The following is a 15,858-nucleotide window of genomic DNA, read 5'->3' on the forward strand; positions in this document are numbered from 1 at the left end:
CTGCATCAAAATCAGTCCTCCCTCAATAGGGTCTACTGCTTGGCACTCCCTCTGCCTGTCAGTTCTAGAGAAGCCAACCAGGAACTAGCTATAATTCGGTATCTGAAAGCTCTGGATGAAAAGGAACACAGAATATAGAAAGCAGATGTGCGTGTCTTGTCTGTTTTTAAAATAATTTTGTGGTTTAAAGCAGGATTGTCAAACATGCTGACATAAAAATGTCAGCATATAGAATTGTAATTGTGAGCTGTGCAGGAGACTTTTCTTTGAAGGTATGAGTCCAACATAAAATTGCTTCCTTTCAAAGCATTATAAAGAATGGGAGGTAAAGCTCATTCTTAATTAAGCTGTGTGGGTGTATTGCCTATCAGAGCAAACTGTAGTTGTATCTTTACCTTGAGGCTTTCTCTGGGTGTGGATGGGTTTGGTTCTGAGTTGAATTCTTCCTTGGAAGTAGCCCAAGGAAGTGAAATGCCGTGTCTGTCTCCTTGCTTTGCAAAGGAACCTGACCGAGTGCCACGGCGTAGTCCCCCCACAGCCCTACTATGAGGCATGTGTGGCCAGCGGGTGCTCAGAACAGCACCCCAGCACCGAGTGCCAGAGCATGCAGACATATGCAGCATTGTGCGGGCTCCACGGGGTCTGCGTGGACTGGAGGAGGCAGGCGAGCGGGCAGTGCGGTAAGCCTGGGAAAGACCTGCTGGATGTGAAGCAACTCTGGTCTGTTCTTCCTCACCTACACGCCTGTTTGGGTTCCTCCACATCATCAGGCTTCAATCTTTCATGAGTTGCTCTGGACCCGAGAAAAAACAGGAACAAATCAAAGAGGTTGTTCCAGTCCAGAACTGGTGCAAAACGAGTGGGAAACAGCCTCATGGTCCCTCCGGAGCAGCTCAGCTGAGGAGCCCTGTGTGTTAGCTAGAGCTTCACCACCAGACGGCAACACACAGCTGCTCCCCATGTGCTTTGCCCTGCTCGGAGGAACTCAGTGATTCAGGGGCAAGCACTACTAGTACTGGCGCAAACACCTTGCTAAAGCCATCCATCCCCTCTTACTGAAGGTGCAGGGACCCCCTCACTGGGCAGGGGCCTGGGCTGTGTGGCCCCATGGGGAGGGCTGCCTTAGCATGTGTGGTTTGTCCGTTGTGCATCGAAGGGTACACATGGGTTTAGGCTTTCTAACCTGGGTGTCGTAATCCTCCACAGAGGCCAGCTGTGCTCAGGATCAGGTATACAAGCCATGCGGGGAAGCAAAAAGAAGAACTTGTTTCAGCAGGTGGGTCATTTCCTAAGGCACTTTTCAAGTCCATAACTTGAAAATTGCTGAGGAAGGCTAGAAGTTCATATTCCCTTGGGATTTAAGTGTCTGATTGCCCTGGGGCACATTTCTGCCTCTCAGTAGTTCCTGTTTATATTCTAATTGCGCAGAGAAGTCATTATGGACACCCTCCCCTCCCAAACCAACACACCAGTGTTTGTTGAGGGATGCTACTGTCCTGATGGAAAAATTCTGCTGAATGATCATGATGGCATTTGTGTTTCTGTCTGCGGTAAGAAATAATGCATAATGGTGGGATGGGAAGGGGGGATAAGAGCCTGACTAGAAGTGCAGATTAAGGGGAATGTTCTGGGTACAGAGGAAATGGGGGAAACCTTGGTACTGACCCATTCTAGTTAGGTTGGAAATGTTTCAGATTGGCAATTTCTGCCTGCTCTTATGCAGGAAGTGCAACATTCAAAAGAACAAAGAGGAGGATCTTTAAGATGTTTTGGGTACACAACATGTGACTTTGCACTCTGGATCTGTCTTTTTCTTTGTGGCTGTTTCTTAGATTTCAAGACCTTCCTTCTATTCCTGTCCTGATTCTGTTGTTTTCCCCAGTTCAGCTATCATTAAAGGAATCTGTAATTCATTTTATAGGTTGCACTGCACAAGATGGGTCAGTGAAACGGGTAAGGAAAAGGAAAATACTGTCTTTATACCATAGCTGGGTGCTGTGACCTCCTGTAAAAATGACTGCATGAGTTTCTTCTTTTAATTCTAAGCTTAAATACCAGTGAACTGCAATGACAGTGGGGAAGAAAATGGCAGATTTTATTAACTCCAGTACTTCATTAGTCACTTGAGGTACAGAAGCAGAAATAGCAGTTTGTGGGAATGACTGTTTCCTGGTAGAACTACCAGGCTTCCCTTCTGGAAATACATAAGTCTGTAAAGGAAGGTGGTGCATAATAGCATTTTTTCTTACTGTTCCCTTATTCTCCCTCTGGGATTTGAACTCTGATTTTCCTACATAATAAATTAGGCAGCCCAGCCGTACACTGTCTTGCAGCAGGCATTCATTAATATAATGCTTCTAGTTCTTGCTCTCTGAACTACTATCCTTATTGTTTTCACAGCCTAGAGAGGCTTGGGAGCATGACTGTCAATACTGTGCTTGTGATGAAGTGTCCTTGAATATCTCTTGCTTCCCCCGTCCTTGTGCTAAATCTCCACCTATCAACTGCACTAAAGAGGGCTTTGTACGCAAAATAAAAACACGTCTGGATGATCCATGCTGCACAGAGACAGTCTGTGGTGAGTTGATAATTCAGATGTCATAATGTAGCATCACTTGCCTTTAGCAGCAATCCTCAAGTGAGATCTGGTACCCCACAGGTACCAGATTGAAATAAACACACCGGAGTGGTCATTTCTTCCATCTACATGCCAGGAGCTCTTGCTATCAGAAGAGACCTCCTCTGGTCTGGTGTGTATTCTAAACTAGTGCCATGACCTGCCAGATACTTATGTTGGAAAATCCCCCATGGATCATTGGGACCACTGGGTGCTTCACAGGATCCTCTGGCTCTTCTGAGATGAGAGGGTGATCCTTGCACAGAGATCCATCCAGTAAGGGAGGATGTGCTCATCTTCCAGGCTCCCCCAAGCCCTCCTGTGGAGGTTCTTGATATACGTTTGCCCTCACCTTTCCATTTGCATCCTCCCAGTCCCAAATGCCCACCACAGCACATGACCTCCTCTTCAGCCTGCTCCTAACCCTGGCCGTTCCCAGTACCTATAGGAAGATGCAGGACAGGGGATCCTGGCAATGGTGGTGGGATGTTTTTCTGTTCCTCCTCCTGTCATGCTGCCAGGCAGAGGTCCATTAGGCTCCTTGGATGCCTTGAGGGAGCAGTGGGCACTGTCAGGGTGCTTTGCCTTGCATGTCCCAACCTCTACATCTCTGGCTCTCATCCACTGCCTCTTCATTTTTTTCACTGTCTGACTCATTACCTTTACACCAACTTGTTTCTTTATCACTTCTCTCAGATGAGGTTGTTTAGTTTTTTTAGAGATGATATCCAGTGTGGGAAGAGAAGCAGGAACAAGGGCCAGAAGTATATGTCCAGGGAAGAGCTTTACAGTAGAGCAAGCTTAGGGAGACTTCACCTGAACATGTCCCAAACTCCAAAGATGTGTGGTTCAAGAATCATCTATTTCTACCCAATTTCTTGGATGTCCAAGCTTTATCTGCAAGTAACACTGCTGGACAGGATGTTTTGGCTTATTTTATCTCTGTTGTCTATTGCAGAATGTGATATAAAAACCTGCATTATCAACAAAACAGCATGTGACTTAGGCTTCCGACCAGTGGTTGGTATATCTGAGGATGGTTGTTGTCCTATCTTCTCCTGTAGTAAGTACGATGTTTCCTTAAGGTGTTTTTTTTATTCCTTGGTCTATTTCATTTTTTCTAAATGAGTCAAAATCATAAGCAGTAGCCTCTCCCCTTTTCTCTCAGCCTTTATTGGTGCTTTATTGGTGCTTTTTTTTCTGGAGGTGGAGTAACTGGTGCAGATTCTCTGTAGCTAGTATTCAGTGAGTGTAAGATATTGATCAGATACTGAATGTTGGTTACATTGAATCCATCCAGAAGCTCTGCTGCCAAATTATATTTCCAGATTCACATACCTGACCCAGCTTCCCATTGGCTCTGTTACCAGCAAGGTGTTTAACAATAAAGAAAAGCTCAACTAATTTCAAGTATGGGTAAAAACCATGAGGTAAATAGATTTTTCCATATGGAAAATACCAGGATATAGAACTACCCCCCACTTCATGCATAACATCTCAGCAGATGCTACATGTGGGCTTCCAAATAACAATTAGCACCATGTACTACTTTTTTCCCCTCTTTTGTGTTGGATATTAAGCCTGGTGAATAAGCTCAGTTCTACTCTTTGTCTCCTCTAAATCACTCACAATTCAGAAACGAGTACAGTTACTCTTTACATCATTCTTGGCACATCCTTTTAATTTTATTTTTTCTTACAGTACCAAAAGGTGTATGTGTTTCTGAAGGAGTTGAATTTAAGGTAGGTCTTCTTCCAGACACTTCTTTCCAGAGGTTAATGCTGCCTGAGTCAGAATTTTCTGAAGTTGTTATTGTCAACACTCACATAAAAAGCAGGGTTAGAATGGCACATAATTTTTCCCTGCCAGTAGTCTATCGGGAATGTTACCAAATAGGTAATGCTAGAGACCAGTAGCTTGCTTACTAAATGACCTCTTACCTGTGTTTTAGAGTCAAGAAGTCAGAATTGTGATTGAATACAAATTTAAAATCTCATTGGATGTTGTAAGATTAATTACTAGGTCAAACTGAGTGAAAATTGATGCATGGAATTTATAAGAAAACGTAATAACTCATTTAACGTGATTGATGCGCTTGGGAGTGTCAGTCTTGTGTTCATTGTGTGATACTGACAGTGTGAGGTTTTAGAGATCTGGAGGTATTCATGTCAGGACGTTCTTCTAAAAATAAATCCCAAGCGTAAGCATTCATTTTTGATAGTCCAGGAGACATATGTTTATTCTAGAATCCACTGAAATCTTGCCATGGCCTGTCTCCCCTCTCCACTATATTTCCAGCCTGGAGCAATGGTACCTAAAAGCTCTTGTGAGGACTGTGTGTGCACAGATGAGCAGGACATTGTAACACGGACCAACCGCATCCAGTGTGTTCCAGTGAAATGCCAAACCACCTGTCGGCAGGTCAGCGCTGCATGCTCAGCCTCCCCAGCCATGAGCAATGGTTGTTGAGGGCATGTACTGTAAAACTAGGATAGTGTAACAGCTTCCTCACTGAAAGAGGAATCTAATCTTCTTTTAGACTTTTTGTAAAGTCCTTTTTAGGGTGCTGGTTATTTTTGCTCTAGCAAATTTAAGAGATCACCCTTGGAAAGATGCCCTGAGGGAGAATGATTGCAAACCTGTTAAAAAGTCCGACTGCTGAAAGACAGTGTTTGTGCTGTTCTGTTGGTGTTGCCCATTGTCAGCTCAAAAATCAAGATTGTAAAGAAACTGCACAGTGGTTTATATGTTTCCAGACACTTCTCAGTACTCATGAGCTGAGAGTCTGCACACAAACTTTCAGTCTATTACTGAATGTAAGCAAAGAGTGGTTTCTTTTCCATTCTTGCCCAGATAAGGCCAGACCCACCACCAACTGTAAAAATGGATAAAACCATTTATCCTGAGCCAGCCACACCCACCAAGAGACCAATGGATACCTTAAAAAGAGGGGAGGAAATAACTGATGCATGGTCTTCACATGTCTGACAGCAGCAATTCTTGAGGATAATCATATCAGACCAAGCACTGGTGGTAGACTGTGCAAGTAATCACATGCTGAATTGATTTATTTGGCCTGACTTGATTAGCCTGAAGAAGAATAGCCGATGACAGGGTCTTCATGGTAAATGAAATGTCCAGAAGTCAACATTCAATAAGGGAAAGAAATTGTCAGCTTTGATTGTCAGGCTTAAAGTGGTTCCAACAGGGTTCTAAAGACAACAGAAATGAAACCAGAAGGGTGGCTCATTTCCTGTGCCATCTCCAGTGTGGCTTTGATCCAAAGGTGCTTCATGAACAAGACATCAGGTAACACGACTAAACGGAAACTTTATTCCCACAGGGTTTCCGCTATGTGGAAGAGGAAGGTCAGTGCTGCAGCCAGTGCCAGCAAGTGGCATGTGTGGCAAATTTTCCATTTGGCAATGTGACCATTGAGGTAAGCACTCCCTTGCTCTGCACACAAGGCTGAATTATCAAAAAGACCTCAGCATTTTTTGAACCAGTGTCATACATTTTGAGGCTGGGAAGACAGAGGAGATTTTGAAATGTCCATATTTCCAAAGTAAATGTAGATGTTTATACAGCTGCTCTCTGCTGTGTGCATCTCACAGACACCACTGTGTTAAAAATTATGCATCTCTGGCAGGAACGGAAATCATGTTACCCTCCCTCCTCCTGACATGCAACAGAGAAAGAATTTGGAGGGGATGGTGACATTGTGTAATACTGCTCTTGCAGAGATATGTGAGCTGGCTTCACATCATACTGCTCCAATCTGGAAACAGTGTCATTATCTTGCCCCGGAGATACAGGGCTAAATAGTGTGAGCGAGCTGATATAGCTGTACTACCACTAGTTCTGAATTTGCTGAGGCAGAAATCAAAAGTGGCATAGCTGCTGTAGTGTAATGTGACTTAGTAACACACCCAGGTAATACATCATGTCTTGTGAGTGTAGCATTGTGCAGACATGGACTGAGCCTCAGGCTAGCTCTTTGGTTTTATTACAGCCTGCTACTCCTGTGAACGGTTAATGGTGGTGTCTCAACCAGTGACTGTTGTCTTACATGCTATTGCTTCTCTGGTAGCTCTTGTGTTCTGCATCTTTTCTATTTCATCTTTTTATTCCTTGGTAATTTATCTTGTAAGCTAGATTCTCCTGTGCCAGTATACAATTTTTATGTTTCTGTGAGGAGTCTTTGCATTTATCCATTAGCCTCTATTATGAAGACTTTTCTCCTCTTTCACACTTTTTGCTTTTCTTCCATCTATTAAAAAAACTGTTGAAATCCTTTAAAAGAATTATTTTTCTTTTGTGTATATTTTATTCCACATACATTAACACACCTACCTTCTGGCATTTCCACTCATACCTCTATGCTCATTCTGCCACCAGCTTTTGATTCTTTCCACCTAGGTGGCCACAGAAGGGATTTTGCATAGGCTGATAGTGGGTGAGTCTGGTACATAATTTGCAGATGTGAGTTCCAGGCATCTCAGCACTTTCAGAGTGATATGAACAGCCCAGTTCCTCTGCCAGTTCATTGACTATATTACTGTTGCATTATTCTATTTTTATTGCTATACTATACTGGGTTGGGGTTTTTTTTCCCCTATTTTTATTCAGGTTGGAAAGAGTTATAAAGCTCCGTATGACAACTGTACTCAGTACATGTGCACTGAATCAGCGGGCCAGTTTTCCTTGACTAGTACAGTAAAGGTCTGCCTACCATTTGAAGAATCAAACTGTGTTCCAGTAAGTATTTTAGAGCCAGAAAAAAAGACTTCTGGAATGAGCCCCCCTGCTGGTCTGGGACTTTTCTTTACTGTTTCGAATGAGCCACTTCAGTATTTCTTCATCTTTCTGAGCTGATCATCCCTGTTTGAAGGAAATGTGCTTTTTCAGCCCTGAATGGAGTGTCCCATGGAAGTAAAACAAAACTATCTGCAAACAACCCACACATTTTACTTGTTGTGGGATAAGCACTGAACTTGAAAGAGTGAAGTATTGGGGCAATAGCATTAGCAGGATTTTTCATCACTTGAGAAATGCCAATGTTACGAAATGAAATTGAGCAAATGGTAACACACCATGGACCCCTGGGGGAACTGATGGACACAGTGTCTTCTGATATGTGGTGCATCACTAAGCAAAGAAGTGGTACATGAATGAGTAAGGGGTATCATTCGTGCCCTAGCTTTCAGCAATTAGTGGTTTCCAGTAACCTTCAGAAGCGTTGTGGGGCTTCGCAGCAGATCTTAAAACCAAAGCAGGGACAAAGACAGCCATTGAGTTGAATTAGCTTTGGGTAGGTTCTGTGCAGGTCAAGGTGTTCAATTCCAGAAGCAGCTGTCATTCTCTGGGGCTGGGTTTTTTGTGCTGGCTTCAATAGGACAATACATAAGGCCAGGCACGTGTTACAGGACATCTCACCTGGCTTGTGAGAGGATATATAACTTTAAGAAAATTCACTCCCTTCATTGCTGGATTTTTTTTTTAAGCAGTTTTATATATAATTGGTACACAAATAGGTTTGATGAGAAATCTGTGTTGGTTAGAGATGAGGGAATATACCTGAACTCTCATTGTTGCTACTAGCTGCTTAGCAATATGTGCATCTGAACTGTTCTGGTTATGTTTGCTTTCAATATAGGGGACAGTTGATGTGACTTCAGATGGCTGTTGTAAGACATGTGAGTGCATTAAATCACTGATTCCCTATTCCAATACTGTTAGGTTCTCCCCTGCTTGTAGTCCTGTTTCTGCATGCACTGGGAGTCTGCAGTTTCCACAGACTGGAAGACTTCTTAGAGTAGCAGAGCTGTTTTGTACCTCACAGCTGAGGCTAAAAATCTGCCTCATTCTTCCAATGGGGACACTGAAATTCTTTGATCTCCATTTCTGTGTTTTTAAATAACTGAAATATTGTTAGTTTGAACTACACTCCTGATAAAATTTGTAGAAAATATGCTCTGTATTCTTTCATCTGGAAATTGCATGGAAAAAAGGGTCTTTTTCCTGTAGCATTCACCCAGAAATCATAGGTTGCTATAGAGTCACAAATGTCATTTATAGCAATTTTAAAAAGCCTAAACCCTGCATGTCTCTTTTAGGTCTTGGTTCAACAGTATCTTTACATGAACTTATACATAAGTCTTCATTTAAGCTAGTCCACAAATAGAAAAGTACCTTGACCAGCAGGCAATTGCTTTGCTGAATTGGTGCCTCTTTGCACTCTCATTTGTTTTTTTGGTTATGAATTTGAGCTGTAAAAAGTTTTAGTAGGATGATCTGCCCTTGGTTTCCTAGCAGATACCTTTCAAAACATTTACTCCCCAGTCTGAAGAAGTCTAACAGAAGTGTTCTCCTACGCAGGTATTGACCTGCCGCATAAATGCAAACGCAGCTTGAAAGAGCAATATATCGTCCACAACAACTGTAAGTCAGCTGCTCCAGTTCCAGTGCCCTTTTGTGAAGGGACATGCAGTACCTATTCTGTGTAAGTAGGAAACCTTTCTCTGTCCTCCCCAATGTCTGGTCTTCCTGGGTTTTTGTCACCAATGGGCTGCAGCTGTTTGTCCCCTTCCTGCTGCTTAAAAGGGCCTGGTTGGGAAACTGGATGTGCAGAACAGCAGTCATTAGCAATGTGACCAAATGTCTTTAGTGTGACAGGAATGCCTTATCTTAGTTAGGAAAATAGGTCCCTTTGAAAAGACATCAGCTAAATTTATTAACTACCTGTTTTTAAACATGTCCTTATATGGTTTTTGAACAGCTCAGGTGTTTAGTGGAGTTTTTTCCTGCTCTTTGGTCTCTGCATGGATTGTTCCTTTCTGCCTTGCCAGAATGGGCCTAATCCAAAATCCACTGAAGCTACTGGGATTTTCCCCGTTGTTGTCAGAGGATCTGGCCCTACATGGCTAGTAGCATCCTGAGGAAAGACTGCTATGAATAAGCAGAAAATTAGATAGGATATTTTGCACCTCTGCTCCTTAGAAGTACCTCCATTTGGAGCAGCAAATACGGATCAGTTTGGGAAGACGACAGGCAGCAGACTGATGTGCAAATCTCATTTCTACAGGTATTCCTTTGAGGCCAGTGAAATGGAACACAAATGCATTTGCTGCCGTGAAAAAAGAAGTCATGAAGTGAAGGTGGAACTGGTTTGCTCTGAGCATAAGACAGTCCAGTTCACATATGTGCATGTAGATGAATGTGGATGTATGGAAACAAAATGCCCAAAGAGGAGAACATGAGCATAAACTAAAGGAAATATTTCAGCTCCCATTTAATGCTTCCCTAGCAAGTGAGTAGTTTAGAAAACAGCTGTGAGTAACCTTCAAATGAATATACTTCTCTCTTGTGCTTTTTCCTTCTGGTATTATAGGCAGTTATGGAAATTAGATACAGATTTTACTCTAAATGTTTGTAGAATAAACTGCATTTCAAAGAGGACTTGTTCTCCTGCTTCAGTGATGCTGCTAACGGGGCAAGGTGGCTAATGTCTTTAATCCCATAGTGGTGTATAAACCAAGGTTATTACAAGACACTCTAGAGACAGCTGATGCCTTTCAAAAGTCCCGCCTGAAGAAAGTGCACATTGTAAAACCATAACCACATGCATCACTTCATTTCCCTTAGAAGGGAAACAGCAATCACTTCCACAGCTGTGGGTTCAGTTGGAAAGAGAGGACTCAGCTCAGGGGCACGTTTGCATTCTTCTCTCCAATGGTCCTGAACCGACTTTGGCTGTGACTCTGGGTCACTGGAGGAAAGCAAGGTGCTTTTTTCCTTTTGCATAGTGTGCACTACATCAAGAATGTAAAAACATGTTTTACATATACACTGCAAAATTACAATATTTGCAGCCTTATTGTGAGTCCTTCTCTCACTGGTGTTTTTTATTATTTGTCAACATCAGACTCTGAGCTGTGTGTCAGGTGAGAGACTGATGTTCAATCTCACTACCAGTTATATGACTATGATTTGCATTATAAACAATTGACTCCCAGCTAGCATGTCCAATGGCACTGGTGACAGTATCTTATGTGACAGGGATCAAAGTGGTCCAACAACACCTTCAGAGTATGCAAGAAAGGCAGATGCTTCTGCTACTTGAGCAATTTGGTCTTTCATGACCTGAAAGAGAACTGAGGACTGTGGCTTTCTTAGAGTGCAGTGTGCTGCAGCCTGCTGTGTGGGGGCTTTTGGGAATTGTTTTGAAGGGAATGCTTTTGAACTGACCGAGTAGATATGAAGTGCATTAAACTTTAGAATTCCATTTAAAAATGCTGCAGCTCTTGAGCCCCAAGTAATCTTTAATTTAATTCTTTTTCATAATAAATCAGTTCAGCTGATGTCAGGTTACTTTCAAGTGTACTGTTTCATTATGGTGTTACTGATCATAAAATTGTGGGAATCCTTGACTTTGAATAGGCGTAGGAGTTGAATGGTACATGTTTTTCTCTGCTCTCACCTAGGAGTCCCATGCTTATTGGGTCATCACTGTGATGCAATAGGGCAGTCCATGTTATGCCTCTGCAGGATTCATCTCAGATTGTTTTAACTAACCCATTCTCCAGACCCTTTCTGGACTGATTTGTCTCAGACTAAGACTGGTGTAAGAGCCCTTGGGAAGTTATCAGTTTCTCAGCACTGGGTATTTTGAGAGCCAGGGTAGCTCGCTTAAACAGCTGAAGTCAGAGGAGGTGAATTTCATCCTTTGTTTTTATTCTGTTTCCTTATAAAAGAGATGCTGGGTGTACCTAATGATCACAGTGGGAATAAGAGCACTGCAGGTATCTTTGGAAAACATGGATAACAAAATCCAACCAGGTGTTTGTGCTGAAGTAATGAATTATAGAATCATAGAGTATCTCAAGTTGGAAGGGACCCATGAGGATCATTGAACTGAACCTGACTCTCCCATTCCCAGCCTCTGTACTAGTCAGTGGACCAATTTGCTTGATTATAAATGATAGGAATCTCAAAATAATTTGGTTAACTGTCAGTGTAATGCAACTCACTTGGAAGGCCTGTGTTGCAATTGCTTGACAGTAAGGCTCCTGTATAAATTTCACGTTAGCCCAGAAAACGGTCTTACTGATACAAATCAAGTACGTGCATGCATGCTTTTACAATGCAAAGAACAGCAGCAAAAAAAATGACATTCCTTTCTTTCCTCCTTGACTTTCCCTGAGGGGGAAGAAATCATTCGTGAGCGCTTTTGTCATCAGAAGAGTAAACAGACTCTGTAAGTAGTCAGATACACACTCATGTAAACCCCGCAAATGAATCATTCTCAGCAGAATGGCTTAGCCAGAACAGGATGATCAGAAACCTTTCCCATCTCTGCATTAGCTTCAGGTGGGAGAAGGGCGTAAAACACAATCTACTCTTACCAGGTATACTTAGATTTCTGTTCTCCTGTGCGTTTTAGTGATGATGAGACTTTATACAGAAACTAAGAATGGCATTGATTTAAAGGTATACTCCTCTGTTCGTTTTTGGCATGCATCTTGCTTTTCAGGCAAGTGGAATGCTGGAACCAAAGGCATATTCCCATCTCCAGAGTGCTTTTGAACACGGGATCATGTGAAACCTCACATGCTTCTTCTTTCCCAGTTACACCTGGCACTTCATTTGCTCACTCAGTCCAGCACCTAACTGGCCTGTGCAATACTACTTACAGTTCCGATGGCCAGGTATTAAAGTGAACTCACTGGTCCTGTTTGCAGATGCAGAGTCCTCTTTAGCTGAGTTGCAGCCAGCAAGGCAAAGCCTTTTTAATGAGAACTTTCAGCTTCCTCAGCTGAGAGACAGTCAATGGGTCAAACATCCCCCGCCCCCCGCCCCTGCAAATGCACAACAAAAATCAGCCTGAAAGCTCGACCTTGGGAAAGGGTTACACTGGAAGCAAATAGATATAATGACCCACTTGCAAGCTGGCCCTTCTTGCTGAGTGGCTCTGCCTCTGCATGCAGCAGCACTGCTGCTTGCACAGAGCAAGCTGGACTGCAGCTGAAGTCATGACTTGACCATGATCCTGCTGCTGCTGCTGTGTGACTGCTTCTCACGTGTGCACGGTCAAGCCCTTGTCTCTAGCCCAGGCCATCTCTTCCAGTTAGTGACTGGTGTCTGCAAGTCAAACATTTCATTTCCCTGGCGTAACTCAAGAAAAATCAGTGGCATTGCTCCAAGTACTGTTTCTTCCTTTTGCGTGAATTCTTTACACCAGCATCCACTTCAATAGGGTAACCCCAGGAGAACCAGTGTTCAGCTGAGCCAGTTGGGCCAGGACTCAGCTGGTTTCAACCTGTAGCCATTCTTCTCTTATCATGCAAGGATGGTACTCCCACTCACTGAACATTTCTGAGGCAACATACCAGGAAGTACTGTCCCATATTGCTAAAATAAATATTTGCCAGAGATACTGCCTTGTGTCAGGTGAACAAATCCTAAGACGCTTTATCATGTCACTGGTGTGCTCTGAGTCTAGGTTGCCGTTATGAGATGAACTCTGACTTGCCTATTGGCTTGTGGCTTGGAAAGGTCAGTTCCCAACACTACTTTGACGTAGTTTAGCTAAATTTTTGTTTGGCTTTTGTCACCAATTATTGGTGTTTGCTAGGAGGAAAAGAAAATTAAAGGTGTGCTCTGGATTTTTGTTTGGGGAGAGGCACTGTTCTTTTACAAACTTTTCTGCTGAGCGGATCCCTTGGCTGTGGAATTGGACCTCTAATGTTATCTATGGTGTGCTGTATTGCTATCAATCTATTCTGGTATCTAGAATCTCCAGCTGAAAACAAAGATTGTGAACTGTAAATGCCCTCTAAGACAGAAAGGATTGTTTAAAAGAATGCTGCACCTATTTTGTTTTAGCGTACCTGCTTAACAATTAGAAAGTTGCGATGTAAACGTGAAAAAATTTGTCTAAATATCACTCAGGAAAGTTACCTGATTAGTAATGAACCAGAAAAGAAAATAATCTGGCAAATTCAATGGTTCATCTTTCAGGTGAGGGGGAGACAAAGCATTGGGTGGTCTGAGAGCTGTGCCTCGGTCTTCTACAGATTCATGTGCTCAAATACATGTTCTTGGCCTTGTTTATATTTCCTTTCTGATCTAAGATAAGGATAAAGGTAGGCCTTAGTTTCTTTTGTGTGATTGTAACATTTAAATTAATAAAGCCTTTTTGCAGTAGTATACAACATGCTATTTGCAAACCTGAAGCAGCTATACTCGCTTTTGCCAGGCATCCCAAATATCCTTTAGGAGAAAGAACTGTGACAAGTTTCCAAAGACACCAAGACAAATGTATCAGTTGCGAAAATCTTTCTGGTTTTTACACTTCAAAGGATCTGATTATTCAGTATCTTTGGGGCAACAATGGAGTCTCAGTTTACCTTGTACAAGGCCATTCTCACATCCATTTAATTCTTTGACAACCGCAATTCCTCTCTCAGGAAAGCAACCCCATCAGTGGTGCCCCATCAGTGGTGTGCCCAGGCAATTGGCTTTGTGTCAAAAGTAGGCCAGGGTTTGACCATGAAGCTACAGAGAGGTTGTAATTTCTTAGGCACTTTACTTTTCTCCAGGTATGAAGACCCAGTTTTCATCAGTAGTCTCGAAGGCAGTTTAATTGATACTCACTGGCTTTAATTTAATGATTTTTTTTAATTCAAAGGGGATCTGTCCAGTGGATACCTCTAACTGTAGGTTGACACCTCTGTCTATAGATAACCCTGTTTCACTTGAGCTTGCTTTCTGTGAAGGCCTGTTTTTAAAATATCCTCCTTGTTGGAAAGAAATATTTAACTACTGATCCTCCTGAGGATTCAGTCCAGTGAGGTCTCCCATTCATATGAGTGAAGAAATCAAGGAGGACTAAGTGGGTTCTGGTTCATCCCATCTACCTAAAAGAATATATATATATAAATTAGGACTTGAGGTACTGAAATCTTTCTGTGTAGTTACTGAAAATTGCTATGCATCTTTCCTGAGAGCTCAACTGTCTTCTGGAAATGCCCACACCTCTCCTTCTTTTGACTTCGTAGGCAGTCTAAGGTAAGTACAGCCCTATCTCGTCTAAATCCTTTAAAGCAATGTAAGAAGTTGATCCCAAATGCCAGTTTTATATATTTGTAATGGGAAGTGCCAGATATTTACCACAAATTCTGCCAACCCTATGTCCTGCCTTGAACATCTCAACCATCCTCACGACTTTCAGTGAAAGACTCTTTTGCCCTGATTTCTAATAAGAATGATGCTGAGAACAGTTTCATTATTTTTGACAGGTTCTTTGGCAAGGGCTTCATCTCATTTGCTTTTAACTTTTGTAGTGGTCTTGTGAATTTTCCCTTTACTCCCTTCTGGTTTTTTAAATGTAGTCCTTAGTAACTGATCTCATTCTTAACCCTGACACAGAGTGAGTCATATTTTGACCTACACCAGTGTCCCTTAGCATGACTTCAGCAAATCAAAGGGAGCTTAAAAATGGGCTACTTAGCAGGCAGGGAGTTTGCTGCCATTCCTATGTGTTTAATATGTAAGTTAGATTCAGCTTGAATTTCTGAAGGCCACTGAAGAAGGGCATAAACTCTTTTGTGCTCTGAAATGTTGTTTTCTGTGTCACCACCTCTCCCCACACTGCTATCCAAAGATGGTCATGAGGCAAGTTCATTGCCACTCTTTTACAGCATCTTGCCTTCACTTCTTTACATATCCAGACATTTTTCTATATTGACTGATCCATTTCCTGTAAAGCCATAAAAACCTGGCTTAAAGCCAGTTTAGTCTGACCCTCAGTGAGCATTGTTCTATAAACAAAAGGCTACCAAAGTGCAATGTAGCCATACCAGCTGCTACTTTATGGCCTGAAATTAGCTTTCCTCCAGGGCTAGTTCTCTCAAGGACCATAGCAGATACCTTTACGTCCCCAAGCACCCCAATTTACTTCTAGCGTGCCTGCTTACACTTCCTGTTTGCTTTTGATGATGTTCTCTGGCTTTTTCAGATGCAGTCATTTCAGGTTAGGCATGGAACAGGTTTCCTGGGTATACTATAACTTCATCTTTCTTTACTGTTACCCCAGGAAAATTTTCAGGAACTGCTACAATTCACCATACCCTTCCTAAATGACTAGTTTGGGAAATCCCTCAAAGAATTTTTATAGCCTGCAATGCTTGCTCTATATGGTGAAGTGCTTGTCTGGAGGCTGTTTACTGAGAACCAGAATA

At 42.4% G+C, this 15,858-nt stretch overlaps 1 protein-coding gene across 1 annotated transcript in view; it reads left to right on the forward strand.

Annotated features, from left to right (window-relative positions):
- Window positions 1-9,987, forward strand: part of LOC115351737 (mucin-5B) — a 44,676-nt gene extending 34,689 nt beyond the window's left edge. Inside the window, exons 36-48 of the mRNA XM_041129163.1 lie at window positions 502-680; window positions 1,207-1,276; window positions 1,429-1,550; window positions 1,922-1,953; window positions 2,401-2,578; window positions 3,576-3,680; window positions 4,319-4,359; window positions 4,916-5,038; window positions 5,961-6,056; window positions 7,247-7,375; window positions 8,274-8,313; window positions 8,996-9,119; window positions 9,702-9,987. Coding sequence (XP_040985097.1) covers window positions 502-680; window positions 1,207-1,276; window positions 1,429-1,550; window positions 1,922-1,953; window positions 2,401-2,578; window positions 3,576-3,680; window positions 4,319-4,359; window positions 4,916-5,038; window positions 5,961-6,056; window positions 7,247-7,375; window positions 8,274-8,313; window positions 8,996-9,119; window positions 9,702-9,876 — 1,414 coding nt within the window. The 3' untranslated portion in view covers window positions 9,877-9,987. The remainder of the gene's footprint in view (window positions 1-501; window positions 681-1,206; window positions 1,277-1,428; window positions 1,551-1,921; window positions 1,954-2,400; window positions 2,579-3,575; window positions 3,681-4,318; window positions 4,360-4,915; window positions 5,039-5,960; window positions 6,057-7,246; window positions 7,376-8,273; window positions 8,314-8,995; window positions 9,120-9,701) is intronic.
- The last annotated feature ends 5,871 nt before the right edge of the window (window positions 9,988-15,858 follow it).

This window comes from Aquila chrysaetos, chromosome 16, assembly GCF_900496995.4.
Source record: "Aquila chrysaetos chrysaetos chromosome 16, bAquChr1.4, whole genome shotgun sequence".
Classification (NCBI taxonomy): domain Eukaryota; kingdom Metazoa; phylum Chordata; class Aves; order Accipitriformes; family Accipitridae; genus Aquila; species Aquila chrysaetos.